This window comes from Anguilla rostrata, chromosome 1 (assembly GCF_018555375.3).
Source record: "Anguilla rostrata isolate EN2019 chromosome 1, ASM1855537v3, whole genome shotgun sequence".
Classification (NCBI taxonomy): domain Eukaryota; kingdom Metazoa; phylum Chordata; class Actinopteri; order Anguilliformes; family Anguillidae; genus Anguilla; species Anguilla rostrata.
This window is the reverse complement of record NC_057933.1, coordinates 51,116,821-51,131,969: the sequence shown is the minus strand read 5'-3', so window position 1 is coordinate 51,131,969 and position 15,149 is coordinate 51,116,821. Positions and strand designations below refer to the sequence as shown.

Sequence of the window (15,149 nt, the reverse complement as noted above, 5' to 3'; positions counted from 1 at the left end):
CCGAGGTCAGGCAAACTTTATCTTTACATCAGACAGGTCGAAAGAATACAGGGGAGCTATGCATTTGGGTGAGAGAAGAAAAGAAAGGGTGTTTTATGTCAGGTTTTATGATGATGAATCAGCCACTCTTAGTGAGGCAGGGCTGAATCAGAGAGAGATGCTGTTAAGAGTGGACTCAGATGGTACTTGACTGAAAGCAAGCACTTAAATTACTTGCCCTCCTTTAGCTGCACTGGCAGGGTGAAATATATAAAAAAAGAAAAAGAGAGAGAGAGAGAGGTGAAGAGAACACTAGCAGTCCTGTGGGGAAAGAAATTCAATAGGATGACCCCCTGAGGTCAAGATATTTAACCCCTTGTAGTTGCACTGTCAGGCTAGAACACCCCAATGTTTGAAAACTCTGCAGCACAGGGTGCTGAAAAATCATTCTTTTTTATTTCATGTCATAGCACACACATTTGTGAATGCGAGGCAGCAGTTGAATCTAAGCCCTAAAATTGTAAAGACATAAGATGAGACAGCACTGAACTGAACATACATAGTGTGGGCTGCATTATAAAAAATGGCAGAGGGAACCACCTCTTCTCGACCACTGCATTATTTCATTGGACAGAATCATAAAGAGGAAACAGAGGGTCTTTGGGATTTTAGAATAACAGAAGTGTAAACTCAGTTTATTGCTAAAGGAAGTGTATTTTATTGGTGCTGTAGATAGGGTAACAAAAGTGGTAGGATACAATTCTGGTTGATGCTGTAAAAGTCTGTCATTTCATGTTCTGCCATTCATAGAAATGACTATAAGGGCCACTGCTCAGAATGAAAAGATATAATGTTGATTAGCAGGACCTGCTGTGTTCCAAAAAATGTCATTTTTAATTTGCTTATCTGCTTAGTGTGATAGTTAAGGATCCCATGTGCACAGTGATAACCCCTGTGTCCAGGTCAAGTTCACGCAAAACTGTCTCTTTATTGAATGTCTGACCACCTGATCATGCCCCTACAGTACATCTGATTGGCTACAGAAACATTTGCACTCCCTACCAACTTTGATTCCCCAGGTCATTAATACAAATAGGAGTTGCATTCCCAGCAGACCTATCTGGTTAAATAAAAATAAAATAGATAAATAATGTACACACATGGTTTTCCATGAGGGTATTGCCTTCCCATAGAGGTGTCTCATCTTTTCTTCTTGATAATATCTGTCCTTTCTCCTGCACATGGCAGTTTCAGTTAACTGCCGTTACCCCATCAACAGGAATTCAACATCAATGGTGTCAATTAAATGCAATCAGCCACTTCGCCAGGGACCCCGGGCATCATTCAAAATCGGAATTACTTTCTCCCGCCTGTGATTGCCAGTGTCTTAACAGGGATCAAATGGACTCCCTTCTATTTTCCTCTAGGCCTGGCAGAGACCAGACCGAATCCTGCCAAACAGCAGCTTTCAGGACCCGGGGAGACAAAAAAATGACACATACCCTAAACTTTTCACCGCGCTCGGCACCATTCAGAAATATCTGGATCATCCTCTGCCCCTCTCCCCTCATTCCATTGCCACACAAAGTTCCATTATGACAAAGTGACAATGAGGTGGTCACAAAGAGACCCCCACAACATGGGTGCTGGCACTTGGGGAAAAGAGGATGTTAACTACGCCGGACCCTAAATGGACCACATGTGTGGGCACACCGATTTCCTAGTCAACCCGAAAGGTCTCTATTCCTCCCTGATTTTAAGGTGCCTGCAAACTCTTAAGGAGTCTTGAGCAGCTCCTGTATAATCTGAGGCCTGCTAATGCAGCAAATGTGGCTCTGACCCTTGTCCCATAGGTTTATATTATGAACGGATGTAATCTGTGAAATTGGAAAAAAACTAAAGCAAGTGGAAATATTGTGGATGCTTGATTTTTTAATTTTTTTTATTTTGATGTAAAATAATGCCAATACGTCAAGTAAAAAGATTTAAAATGAGTGTGGGACCAAACAGAGCATGCTGATTAGGAATGCACAGGTTGAAATGAATACAATTGAAAAAATAAAACAAAAAAACAATACTCCATGGATCATGCATACATTGTGCACAAATTGTAAATGCTGAACCTTTTCTGAGCCTGACCGGTTTCACATATCCAGATCCTGCATGTTGAGTGGGATTCAGGTGGGTTACAGACAGGCGGGTGGGGTGGTAAGTGGATTGCGGATGACAAAAATTTGATCAAAGTCCCATGAGCCCGAGGACTTGAAAGCACAGCAAAGTGGATTAATCCTTTGCATGTTATCCTCCCTTCCCCCCAGCTCTCCCCCTGCCCACTACCCCCAGCCCCTAAATCAAATAAGACCTCAATAGGTACTCCAGTATATGGTAATTAGGGTTTCTCCGCCTGTACCCACTCCCTCTAAAAGAGACAAATGGAACGCAGAATTTTTTTTTTAAAGAAACACAGGGTCCCTTTGATGAGTGCCACTGAAAGGTCCATTCCTCACCATAGACAGTTATCGCCATGGTCATGGGCTCCTGTAGTGGACCTGGTGCAGGGAATGAAGAGCAGGGGCTCCCATGAACCCTGTGTAACAAGGGACAAAATATGCATCTCTGATCCATCCATCCAGAGGAGCAGACAATATTTTAAAGGAAAGAATGATGGCCGGCTCTCAAGCTCACAGGAAGTGAGGTCACAATAGCCATATGTACAGGATTGGTGAGGTCACAATGGACTGTATGGCTGTACAGATGAGGTGGGCAGTTCTGCACACTTACTGAGGTTTTGAGAGTAAAGCTGGACAAGAGGACAAGGCAAAGGGCACAGTTGTCCAGTGATATGCACACAACAGAGCACAACTTTGTCAAACTTGTTAACTTCAGTATGTTATCCTGTATGCAGATGGACACAATAATAATTTCAGCAGCTGTTAAGAATTAAGCCAGCATGAAAAGTGTAATTGATAGGTGTGGTAATTCTAATATAAAGAAAGAATCAAAATAAAACAGTACTCTCTCAATTCTAAAAACCATGATCTGTACCAACATGGAACCTTGGAGTTCCCCTGAGACATCGACAAATCCCACCCCCACCCGCATCTCCTGACTTCCTATACACACCACTGAGTGACAGAAGAAAAGAGTGCAATGTTTGCCCTCCTAAATCAGTTCATTGCAGGATCTGTTCATTCAGCAGCTCAACAGACTGTGCGTTCCGGTTTGTTTAGGATACAGAATGACTGAGTTCCCAGAGGAGCAGAAATGTCTATGAGGACAAGTACACTATTTAGTTGGCTGTTTCTGATTGCCAACGGTTCCCCACCTCTTTTGTTCCAAGTGTTCAGTCCAACCAGCAGGATAGACTTTCACCACAATATATATCAGCTCCGTATACTACAGTATATTTATATATATATATATATATATATATGGTGAGCTCCATAATGTTTGGGACAAAGTTTTTATTTTATTTTTATTTGGCTCAGTACTCCACAATTTTAGATTTGTAATCATACGTGGTTAAAATGCACGTTTTCAGCTTTTATTTCAGAGTATTTTTATACACCTTAGTTTCACCATGGAAAAATTACAGCACTTTTAATACATAACCCCCATTTGATGAAAAAACCACGGGCAAGTTACATGAAATTATTTAGGAAACATCCGGCAGCATTTCTTTGGAATAGAGCTTGTTTAATTTGTATGAGCTAAGATAGCAAAGACAGTTTGTTGTAACTTGGCCTCTTTTTGATATCAATACTTTAAACGACAGCTTGATTTAGGAAGTTTTAATTAATGGCATGCATGCATGAGTAACTTGGCTTTTTGTAAGTTGAACACACATTTTTGTTGAGATGTCATTTCTTTATGTTCTGTGTTGGTTATGAGTAACTGATAATAATATTAATGCATATAAATGTATGAACCATAGGATAAATAAATCTGGAGAGAGACATGCATACACATACAGAGCCTACAAGTTGACCTGTAGGCTATAACTGTTAGTTGGGATTCGAGTAACAGCCATAGCTTAGATGAGTGGATGTCATGATGAAGTTATAAATATTGTTATTCTCCATTATTACCCAATTTTTCTTTTAAATGCTTGTAGAGAAGTTACACTGCCTCTTTGTAGCAAATAGGGTTGCCAGAAGTGAATGTTCAGTTTTCAAATTATTTGTGCATGTCTGGTTTGTGGTCCCGACTGGACAATTTAATGAGTAGGCTTATTGATGGAAGAAATTTACTGGTAGTTTGTAATGAAATTACAGGTCTATGCCTCGCTGATCTGACCTTGCGAGGAGAACCTCCGATCCGACAGCCCTATTGCTCCCTAGTTTAGTTAGGTAGCTAATCTCAACGTTAAGGGTGGCGAGTGGAAAATGCTAGGACCTAGCTGGTTTACTGTAGTTAAATTTTACCAATAGTTAATGCCACTGGCTTGCTAGCTATTGTTCTGTATTTTTAGTTTTAATTATAAGTAAACAGCACAGAAGGTTGCTAGCTAGTGCACTGTTGACATCTGAAGAATAGTTAGGTACTTATTAGTCAAGACTTTGCCGTCCAGTCCATCATTGATGCCATATATGCCAGTGCTAGCTAGCTAGGTACACTTCAGTAACATTAGCAAAGAGCATAAAGGAAACCCCACTTTAATTTTTATGTTAACTGAACTGAAATGAAGTTAGCATAGTAGCTAGCCATGCAACTGTTTAATGAAGCAGTGTAGCTAAGCCAGCTGTATGCCTGAAACAAGTGTGGCTATGTAGCTGGTTACACCATGCTTTGATTACCGATAGTCTAACGGTTTACAAATTCACTTTTTGACCTACTTTGTAATGTTAGTCATTCAGCTATCAGAGTTATGAAACAATATTACTGTATGTGGGGTTTACATGAAATTATAGATAATGCATTCAAATGAAATATAAATGAGTTTCCCCACAAAGATTATACATCTGTAAAAGCAACATTTTAAATGTTTATTAATTATTATTAGTTAGTAAGCAAGCTAGCTTCCATTCTGCACTTGTGATGATATAATCGGCAGGAAAAAGAAAAATAAGAAGAATGAGAAAAAGGAGAAGGAAAAATGCAAAATAGTTTCAAGAGTTTAAAAAAAAGAAAAAAGTTTGGGGCTTTATTGTGTGGACAGGCAAAGCTGTTTTTGAATTCTGTCTGTTTACATGAGGTCAGCAGGTACAGAAGTTAACATTCGTAAGGGCTGAGAATCTGTGGTCATTGTGATTATTTCTGAAGAAAAGAAAAGTGCCAAACTCTTGGTGCAGTATAGGTACGGGGCATGCTGCCCCACCAAGCCGTAACTTGGCGGTATCATACATTTTTACACGATAGCTACAAATATCAAAAGTTCAATGTAATTATTATACATGATGCTGAAGTTATTACTGCCCATGCTTCAGAGAGGGTCAGATGTAACAGGTACACACATTGCACAAACATTCTGCTTTGACAAGGCCAGGTGTGAGCCTTTCCATTGTGAACACACAAGGGGCCGTCACACTGAATTCGTACAGCTAACTAACAAGCCCTCCCCTGGCTGTAAGCAGCGGTTGAGCAGGCCGCGCTATTAGCATGACAAAGCCGCGCAGGCTAATACAGAGGGATAATGGCAGAGGAGATTGAAAAGGGCCCTCCATTCACAGACACAAACTCATGGAGGGAGAGAAACAAACCCCGCCAGTGTGTTTATGGAACTAACATACCATATAGTTACAGTGCCACTCCCACCACCAACCCACACATTTATACAGTGAAAGCTCAATGGAAGCTTTAAGAAACACCTTTCCAATATCATTACCAAATTTGTCATTTTCTCCTCATACTACACATAGCAGTGATATTATGTTTCCTTGCTAATTTTCTGTTCAGTGTTTAGGTTCAAATCCACGTAATATAAACATATTAAAATAATCTCACAGAAAACAATTATTGAGGTACTGTATGTGCTGGACTGTAACAGAGTTCATACAAAACATTAAACTATTGAAAGCTGGATTTGATGTATGCAGATTCATTTACATGTATGTCATCATGTCAGTTACATTAAGTCTGTATGTAGAGTAATCAAAGTAATGCAAAAAGTATTTGAGGTGAATTAGGTACTAATATATGCATTCATTTCGAGTGGCTGATTTCAAATTATCTCTGCAGGCGATAAAGCTATTTATTTAAGTGAGCTTTTGGTGCATATAAATACTTACTGTTTTGGTAGGTGATCTGAGCCCATACTAGTCTCTCTGAGTCTCCTCTGTGGCCTGAGATTAGGTTAGTTATCCTATCCACAGCAACGAAGACACAGAACAAAGTGGAAGTCTCAATCAGCCTTTTTTTATGCTGCTAACAAAATGGTTGACAGCTCAGGATAAACCTTCCAGCCTTACCTAAAATAGTTCAACTACTACAATTACTACAAAAAAATAAAAAATATTATTATTATTATTATTATTATTATTAGTAGTAGTAGTAGTAGTAGTAGTATTAGAGGCCATAGTAATGTGTAAGTGATATGTAGCACAAAATCCTCTTCTGTCAGATCACAGCAATCCATCTGTCCAATTGTGCATTTTTCTCTTCTCTCTCATCCACCAATCACAATCTAATTTCCTTTCAGAATGCTCTCTCATGTGTGCTGAGGGCCTCCACTGCCACCCCTGCTCATAGTACAAAAGAGGCTGCCCCTTGTTCCAGTGGAGTCTCTCTCTCTCTCTCTCTCTCTCTCTCCCTTCCCCTGACTTACTATTTCACTCTCTCACTCACTCACTCTTTCTCTCTCCCTGACTTACTCTCTCTCTCTCTCTCTCTCTCTCTCTCTCTTCCACTCACCCCCTTTCTATCTCTCTCTTTCTCTGTTTCACTTACCCTCCTTCCCTTTCTCACTCCCTTCTTCATGACCCCTGATGGTCCCCCAGGTCTCCTGGGCTCAGACAGCAGGACTAATCGCTGCTAAGGAAGTGGCCCTGGTCCCAAAGGGAATGGATAAGGGTGTTTACCGTTGAGCCTTAAGGTGAAGGACCATGGTTATATAAAAGAGGATGATCCGAAACCACTGTTCCATTGTTCCGAGGCCCCGTTAAACTTTTTCTTTTAAAGAATGCCAGCAAAAATTTTCACAGTTAAACAAGGTTACCAAGGTTTGTGTGTCACTCCTCCACAGCTTTATGTTTCATTAGGTTTATCACCTAAGATAACCTATATATTACTTGTAGAGTCGACAACCTGAATTTATAGGATCACATAGCGTTTGCTGTCCACTCTACTAGTCAAGGTTACCAGTTAAGTCTTAAAAAAATGAACAATACAGAATGCACCAGAATCTAGGCTGTGTTGATTTGGTTATTCAGTAAATCCCACCAAAATTATACAATAAAAGTACAGTTTATAATAAGAGTAACATTATGCAAATCATGCACTTCAAAATGTTAAATTACATTACAGTAAATGCTGAAGATCAGTGGTAACCAACCGTGTTCCTGGAGATTTTCCAGCCCTGACAAAGCACACCTCATTCAACAGCTACAGGTCTGCATTGAGCAGCAAATTAGTAGAGTCAGGTGCACCAAATTAGGGTTAATATGAAAATCGACAGGATGGTCGATCTCCGGGAACAGGGTTGGTTACCACTGCCGTAGATATTCAAAAACAGGAGCACAATTGTTTGACAGCAACCTGAAGTGTGAATTATGAAGTATTGTTTATACGGCTAAAAATAAACACAACCTAAAATATTGGATAGTGTATAGTAGTTGTAAAATGACATTTAAAAAAATTATTGAATAAATTCAAAGAAATTTTTTTTATCTGTGTGCAGATCTGTATTACCTTTTCATTACAGCGAATAACGTTTTCCAAAAAGACTCTTTTTACTGAATTTTTTGCAAAAATCAGTATCCAACACTGGTGTAAGGACTTTGAACTAGTGTAGTAGTGTAGTGCTTTTTAGTTGTTGCTGCAATTGTTCTTATTTTCCTTTTTTCACTTCTTCTTCATGATCTTCATTATTTTCTCTTCCAGCTGATTGCAGATTTTTAACCAAGCCATTCTGGTGGGACATTCTGTTCAAGGATACACCCGGTACGCTTCAGTTGGGGTTTGAACCTGAACATAGTGATCACAAGACCATTTTTTCCATACTGCTGCTGTGCTGCCCAACAGCCTTGCCCAAGTGCCTTTGCCACATTTCTCCAGGATTAAAAGAGAACCAAAGTTTAAGAACTGTAACCAACTAACCCCAGGTTCCACCATGGGCAGCCTCATCTCCATGTCCTTCAACCAGTGACGCAGAGCTTGGATCTGACCTCTGAACTCAACCTGCCATTGGTTCCAATCTTCTGATGTACTCCTGGTGGGACGTGAGGGGACAGGAAGGGGGAGCACTTGTTAATATCCCATTGTACACAGTGACAGGATTTATCTGCACTAAATGCATATGATTGAAAGGAAATCGTCAGCTCTAATTCTCAATGACTACAGTGTTTTGGGCTATTCATTCTTATTTGTGCTCTGTTATACATGGATATTTAAAATACAAGCTGGATCATAAAACCGACTGGAATTAATCCATCCTTGTTCTCAGTACTTCTAAAATCAGCATTACATTACAATCCAATGTCCAACATGTCCCTTTGCCATCGAAAGCTAAGACAAATTTTCAAATCTATATTTTATTTTTAAAACATCAATTTTTTCATAAATTTGAGGTCATTACAGTTTACGCGCTCAGAATTCCAGTGAATCAGCATGGCTTGTCTGTTAGTTGCCGTATCACAATCTTCCACCCCCCATCTGAGGTCATTTTAACAAAGCAGTTTAAACCTTTTGAGATTTGCTTTCCCTTTTGTGTTTATTTATGTTAGCCTATTCAGGGTTACTGATCCCAAGAGCTGTGTACTGCTAAAAATGACTCTGAACTGAATTGAAATGTTTTTTTATTCTTCTTTGTAATCATAAACTGGCCAGATTTGCAATTTGCAGGTTTTTGCACTTAAAAGTAAAACACTTCCTTTTAAATCATAACATAACATTTACATTTAAAATTAAGCACAAAAGTGGACTTTCCATTTTTTGTTATTTCACGGTTAATGGTACCTGTTCTCTTTTTCTGGCAAATTCTGTGATTCACATGTAGGATCCCTTTCCTGTAAATGACAGAAAAGAAATGACAAGAATTGCTTTATTTTTGCATTATTTTTGTAAGGCATACGTTATTGTATTATGCTACACTCATTCAATACATTTGCATACTGATATCATATCTTTTCCAGTGAGACATGATACAATTAAGCTGTGGGCGTCAGGTTATATCCTTTATATTTAAATATCACAAAAACAAAGAGCTGATAATTGATCTTATAAAGTAGCCCAAAAGGACGGACCCCATTTTAATTCACAGTGGAACCATCATTGACAATACACTTAAATTTCAGGAGAACACTGAGGCTATCATCAAGAAAACTGGACAGTGTTTCATGAAGCAGGACTACTGAGTTAGCTGGATAATTGCTGGTAATTGGGAGTAAAATCTGGACACCTCCCAAATCTGGAACATAGACTGAAGTAAAAAGCTGTTTTGGTTTTTACACAACACAGTCATCCAGCTAACTCAGTAATCCGGCTTTAGGAAATACCTCCGTGAATTAATTTAGAGTAAACAACCTTGAAGTGCTTTCATTGAGAGTATCCTCTCATTCTAATTCACATGAAGGTTTCAATCCCTCTCAGAGACAAAAATTTCCTCAATCCATTGTTAACACCTTCTCAAAAATTATTGGCACACGCCTCTATCATCGTTCTACAACCAACAGATAATAAACAAAGCTCACAACATCATGGGTGATTATACACATGGTCTCCATTCACAGTTTGAACTCCTCCCTCGTGGCCGTCATCTACGCTGCCCTAAATGTTCCACCAACAGATGGAAAAAAGCATTCATTCCTTATTCCATCCACTGTATTAATGAATTACACAAGAACTGGCATGGAATGTACTCTTTAATGAACACCTAATGTTTGTTCTTTGACCCTCTGTCTGTTATGTGTCAGCTGTTATCCATCATGCATTGCTGATTTTCCTTGTCAGAAATTGCCCCCAAGGGGATAAATAAAGTAGTAGTATTAAAGTAGTGTTGTATTTGGAAGTGTTTGTATATAGAGTCTACTTGATAAGCTAAAAGATACAAGACAAGAAAACTGCAGATAAGGACCAGAGAACTGAATATGACAAACAATAAAGCTATTGTGAGGATGAAAGAAAAGAAAAAATCAATTAGAGCCGTTGCAGCATGTTTACGTATTCCACATGTCCTAACGAAGAAACTAACTGGTAGAGGACTTAATCACCAGTGATCAGGCCTCCATGGAAGACATTAGAAAATGATGACATGATGATTATAACAGCTTTCAAATACGCCTAATCCTAATATGTCAAATCCTAAATTGTCTTTTTGAGTAATTGCTAATTATTTCCATATATTAGTGTTGAAAGTACTACAGAACACTGCAGAAGACTGAAAGACACAAATTACAGAGCCTGCACTTCCAGATGTAAATCTCTTATCAGCCCAAGAACAGAAAAACATAAGATAAAAAATAAACATAAAAAATACAAAGATGAACTTGACAAGTTTTGGAAACAAGTCTAATGAGACAAAAATAAACTTTTATCAGACTGATAGAAAGATGAATGCATGGAGAAAGAGTGAGATCATGCTATTGGCCAATAACCGTGACTCCTGTCCCACTGGCCAGTCCAAGGACGGCATATATTCCTAATACATACACTCACCGTCCACTTTATAACATATAGCTGCTCGTTAATACAATCAGCCTGCCCCTCCAAACAGTTAATCACGTGGCTATATAAAGCATGCATACATGGTGAAGAGCTTCAGTTTTTAGGTTTGACCAAACATTAGAATGGGTAATGTGATCTAAGCGACTTTGACCATGGTATGTTTTTTAGTACCAGATCTGGTGGTTCCAGCATCTCAGAAACAGCTGCCCCCCTGAGAGTTTTATTCACTGCAATCTCTAGAATTTACAGAGAATGGTGCCATAAACAAAAAACATTCAGTGAGTGACTGTTCTGTAGCAGAAAACATCTTGTTAAGGAGAGAGGTCAGAGGAGAATGGGTAGATTTGTTCAAGCTAACAGAAAGGCCACAAATGCTCAAATAACAGCTTTTAAAAAAAAATTATATGACAGTTGTGGGCGGAAGAGCATTTCTAAATGAACAACACATCAAACCTTGATGCAAATGGGCTACAGCAGCAGGAAACCATGCCGGGTTCCACTCCTCTCAGCTAAGAACAGGAAGATGAGGCTACAGTGGGCACCAAAAATGGATGACTGAAGAACGGAAAAACATTGCCTGGGCTGACAATTTTTTCTGCTGAGAATTTGGCTTTGGCAAGAAACCATCCATGCTTTGTGTCAATGGTGCGGGATGGTGGTGGTGATGTAATGGTGTGGGTAATATTTTATTGACACAAATTAGGCCCCTTAATACCAAGTGAATATCATTTGAATGCCACATCATACCTAAGCATTGTTGCTGACCATGTGCAACCCTTTATAGCCACAGTCTACCCTTTTTCAAATTGATACTTAATAATGCACTATGTCACAAAGCAGACATCATCTCAAGCTGGTTTCACTTCATGCAGGTGACTTCAGTTTACTCCAAAGGCCAGCAGTTCCCAGACCTCAATCCAACAGAGTACCTTTGAGATCAGGTGTAACATTAGGTTTACAGCATGAATGTGTGGCTGAAAAATATGCCGTAACTGCCTGATGCTATCAAGTCAGCATGGACCAAAATCCCTAACAAATGTTTCCACCACCTTGTTAATTCAACGGGATAAGTTTTATTGTTTCAGCATTCTTCAAGCTCTCAGCATGGTCCATGCATCTCACCTGTGTCCACCTGTCCACAGAAGCAGGGGAGGTGGGCAGGTGGGACACGCCATTCAAGGAATCCTGGGAAAGTTTCTGCCCGCCTATAGGAATCCTGACCTCTGCTCCAGGGCTTGCAGCCTATGATCAAGGTAGATATACACTCCTCAGCAGCAGTCATTACCTGAGAACTGAGATGTTCTTCCATTTTAAAATAAACTGGACAACTCTCACATTTGTCTCTCAGTCAATATCCATATTGTATTATAAGTTGCAAATCAACCTAAATGATTAATTATAATTATTATCAATGTATTATTTGTGTGAGCAGTTATACAAAGTTGTACAATGCTGCCATCAAAATAATGAAAACCCTAAAATTTAGACAGTGTTTTTGTTAACAGTACATAGTATTTATGCATATTTCGGAGTTACACTTACTCTCTGTAATAACTCTCAAGGACACTTGCTTTTCTGTGCAAATAAAAAGCAGCCACACTTTAACCTTCTTTTAGATTTGTTTGCTTGATTAAACAGATAGCAGTGCCTTCCCATGGCATACTAAAGTACTACACAAGGAAACAGGTCTCAAATTCCTTTATCTTCTGTCCAAGTAACTGATTTCACCAGAATATCCATTAATTTCCTGATTCCCTTTTTCTGCAGTACAGCAGCTTAATTCCCTCAGATTAAAACCTGGCCATCTTCCACGTGTCAGTTAGGAACAGAACCCTTTCACAATCATAGAATTACCATCTCCATGATATAGTATCACTACAATGATATGTAACTAAATGTGTGGGTACAGTAAAAGGTCCATTGAAAAAGATTAACAATATTTAAAAAATATTTCATTTCAACCTCAGTCAAATGCAGTTATATTTACTGATTACAGAATATATAATGCTCATAAACAATTCCACAGTATACATAAATAAAATTTACTAATTTAGATTTATATTAACAGAGAATATTTTGATATATGGAAAAAAAATTGGTCCTTGATTTTGAATCTGATAATCTAACACATATAACTGTCACCATTTAGAATTACTGCATGTACTAAATGTTTTTTGTAATAATGATCAGAAGACAAGTGCAACTCTTTTATGGCATATTTATTTACATTAGCTATTGTTACGCTCAAAACATACACCCAATTCCTTTCATCATGCCTCACAGCACAAACTTCTTTTTCTGGGCAAAACCAACCAGTTAGTTTTGATTAAATATATTTTTAATCATTTAAATCAGCTTAAAACAAAAATAAAAAATGCTTGGTTAAGTGGATACATTTTAAAATATCTTCATCTTGCATCTGGTTTATCCATACACTTATAACCAAGTTAGTAAAACATGCAAAGCAAAAATATATAATATGATATCAAAAATATGCTGAAAAATGAAATAAAACAGGATGATTTACAGAAGTAAAATACATTAAAGAAAGAATGGGACATAAAGTATGTAAATTTCATTGGGAAAACAGAAGCGGATACACTGGTAAAACAATAACAGAATCAAAGCTTCAAGATCCTTTTGCAACAAGAATGCTTAAATGAAGAAATGCTTTTAAACAGTAAAGTAAACTATTTTATCAAGTAATTATAACTAACATTTTTGGTAACTTAAAACTTCACCATTGGGGCATTCCTCAATTAAATCTTAATTATATATGATAGACAGCAAGAAGTAATTCTGAAGGTGGGCTATATGCATTGTGTTAGCCTGCAATGGATCCAAACCCCGTCAAATATATGAAAAAAATTTATTTCAGTACAGAACCTAATTTCAAGGTATTTGGACATATTAACTGAACAATAAGTTCATGTTCAAGTCTTTTCAGTCATCCCATGTGTCTCAAGAACAGTTCCTTTTCCAATTCAAATGGAGGCTAGATGAAATGAAACAGTCAAAGCCATTCCAAAGCCTTGGAAGGCCCCAAACATAAGGGATCCCTCCTGAAGTTTTTAGGCAAGTGTCTCGCAGTGCACTGCAGGGTTTGAAGAAGTTCTGGCTTCAAAGCAGAGTAAAAGAAGCTCCTTATGTAACAGGGTGGCCTTAAAGGACCAGTGGCCCCAGTTCTCTTCTTGTGTAGTAGGAGTAGTGGAGAAAAGGAAGGAGGGCTGGAATGCAGATCTAAAAGCAAAACAAAAAAATGATCCTGAATGAAATGTCCAAAATAATAATAATAATAATAATAATAATAATAATAATAATGAAAAATAAAAATAAAAACAGAATCAATAAACTGAAAGCATGATGACAGGATGGGTTAAACATAGATTGTGACAGTGATACAATTTTTTTTTTGGCTCTGTACTGCAGCACATTAGATTTGAAATGAAACAAAGAACAACAAATACTGAGTCACTGTCAAAATTCTTAGACTGCACTGTATGTATGATGTGTGTGATGCTGCTCTTTTTGAGATTATTTAAAATAAGCACACACATGCAGCGCAGTCAGCCGTTCATATCCCTAATCCAATTATTTCCAGTGAAGCGCATAGTTGGCCAAGTATTAAATTAAAACTGAATTACCTTAATGCCTGGGCAAAAATGTTGTGTTCCAGCATTATCTGTGATAAGGTGCCCATCAGTCCAAACAGCCTGAATTTCTACACTTCCTTCTCCATAAATGGCCGGGAAAGATATCTGTCAGTGAGAAACAACACAATGTTTAATAACCAGGAAATCCTCTGAAAGATGCATAGCACCCTGGCATCACTGAACAAACGTTCACCTTCTGAATATACTCAGAGAGCAGAGCACTCAAACACAAATAAGGTGGGTGAACAGCTGGAATTTGCCCCTGCTACCTTTGCAGCAAGCATGGTTTCCATCTTCTTATGTTTTACATAAAAAACCTATTTGAAAACATTCAGTCATCTGCAAGTTGCTCACTGCAACTGGCTAATTGATCTATTGTAATAATTAAAACAAAAACCACACTGACCCACAGTGAATTCAAAAACCCTGTCTATTCATGTCATTTTCCTGATGAGGTCATTTACCAGAGATAACAGCCATGTCCGTGTGGCTTTATAGCTGGTGAAAAAAGGAGGAAAGAGGAAAAACTCACATGCAAAGCAGAGAATCTAGTACAGACGTACAAGATGGTTAGCTCCTATTGGCAGAAATAGGTAACATCAGAAATGGATGAAATAAGAAAATAATAAGACAAAAACTGTATAATTAAGGAGTGCTAAGTATTTCACTTACGACTTACAAATGCTGTTGAGGGATGCA

The 15,149-nt window shown here is 38.2% G+C and overlaps 1 protein-coding gene across 1 annotated transcript in view; it reads right to left on the bottom strand.

The window, feature by feature from the left end:
• macf1b (microtubule actin crosslinking factor 1b) overlaps positions 1 to 10,071 on the bottom strand; it is a 45,413-nt gene extending 35,342 nt beyond the window's left edge. The window contains exons 1-3 of the mRNA XM_064341364.1: positions 9,825 to 10,071; positions 9,091 to 9,140; positions 8,233 to 8,344 (exon numbers count right to left, since the gene is read on the bottom strand). Of these exons, the coding sequence (XP_064197434.1) occupies positions 8,233 to 8,344; positions 9,091 to 9,140; positions 9,825 to 9,857 (195 nt within the window). The 5' untranslated portion in view covers positions 9,858 to 10,071. The remainder of the gene's footprint in view (positions 1 to 8,232; positions 8,345 to 9,090; positions 9,141 to 9,824) is intronic.
• Between the last annotated feature and the right edge of the window lie 5,078 nt (positions 10,072 to 15,149).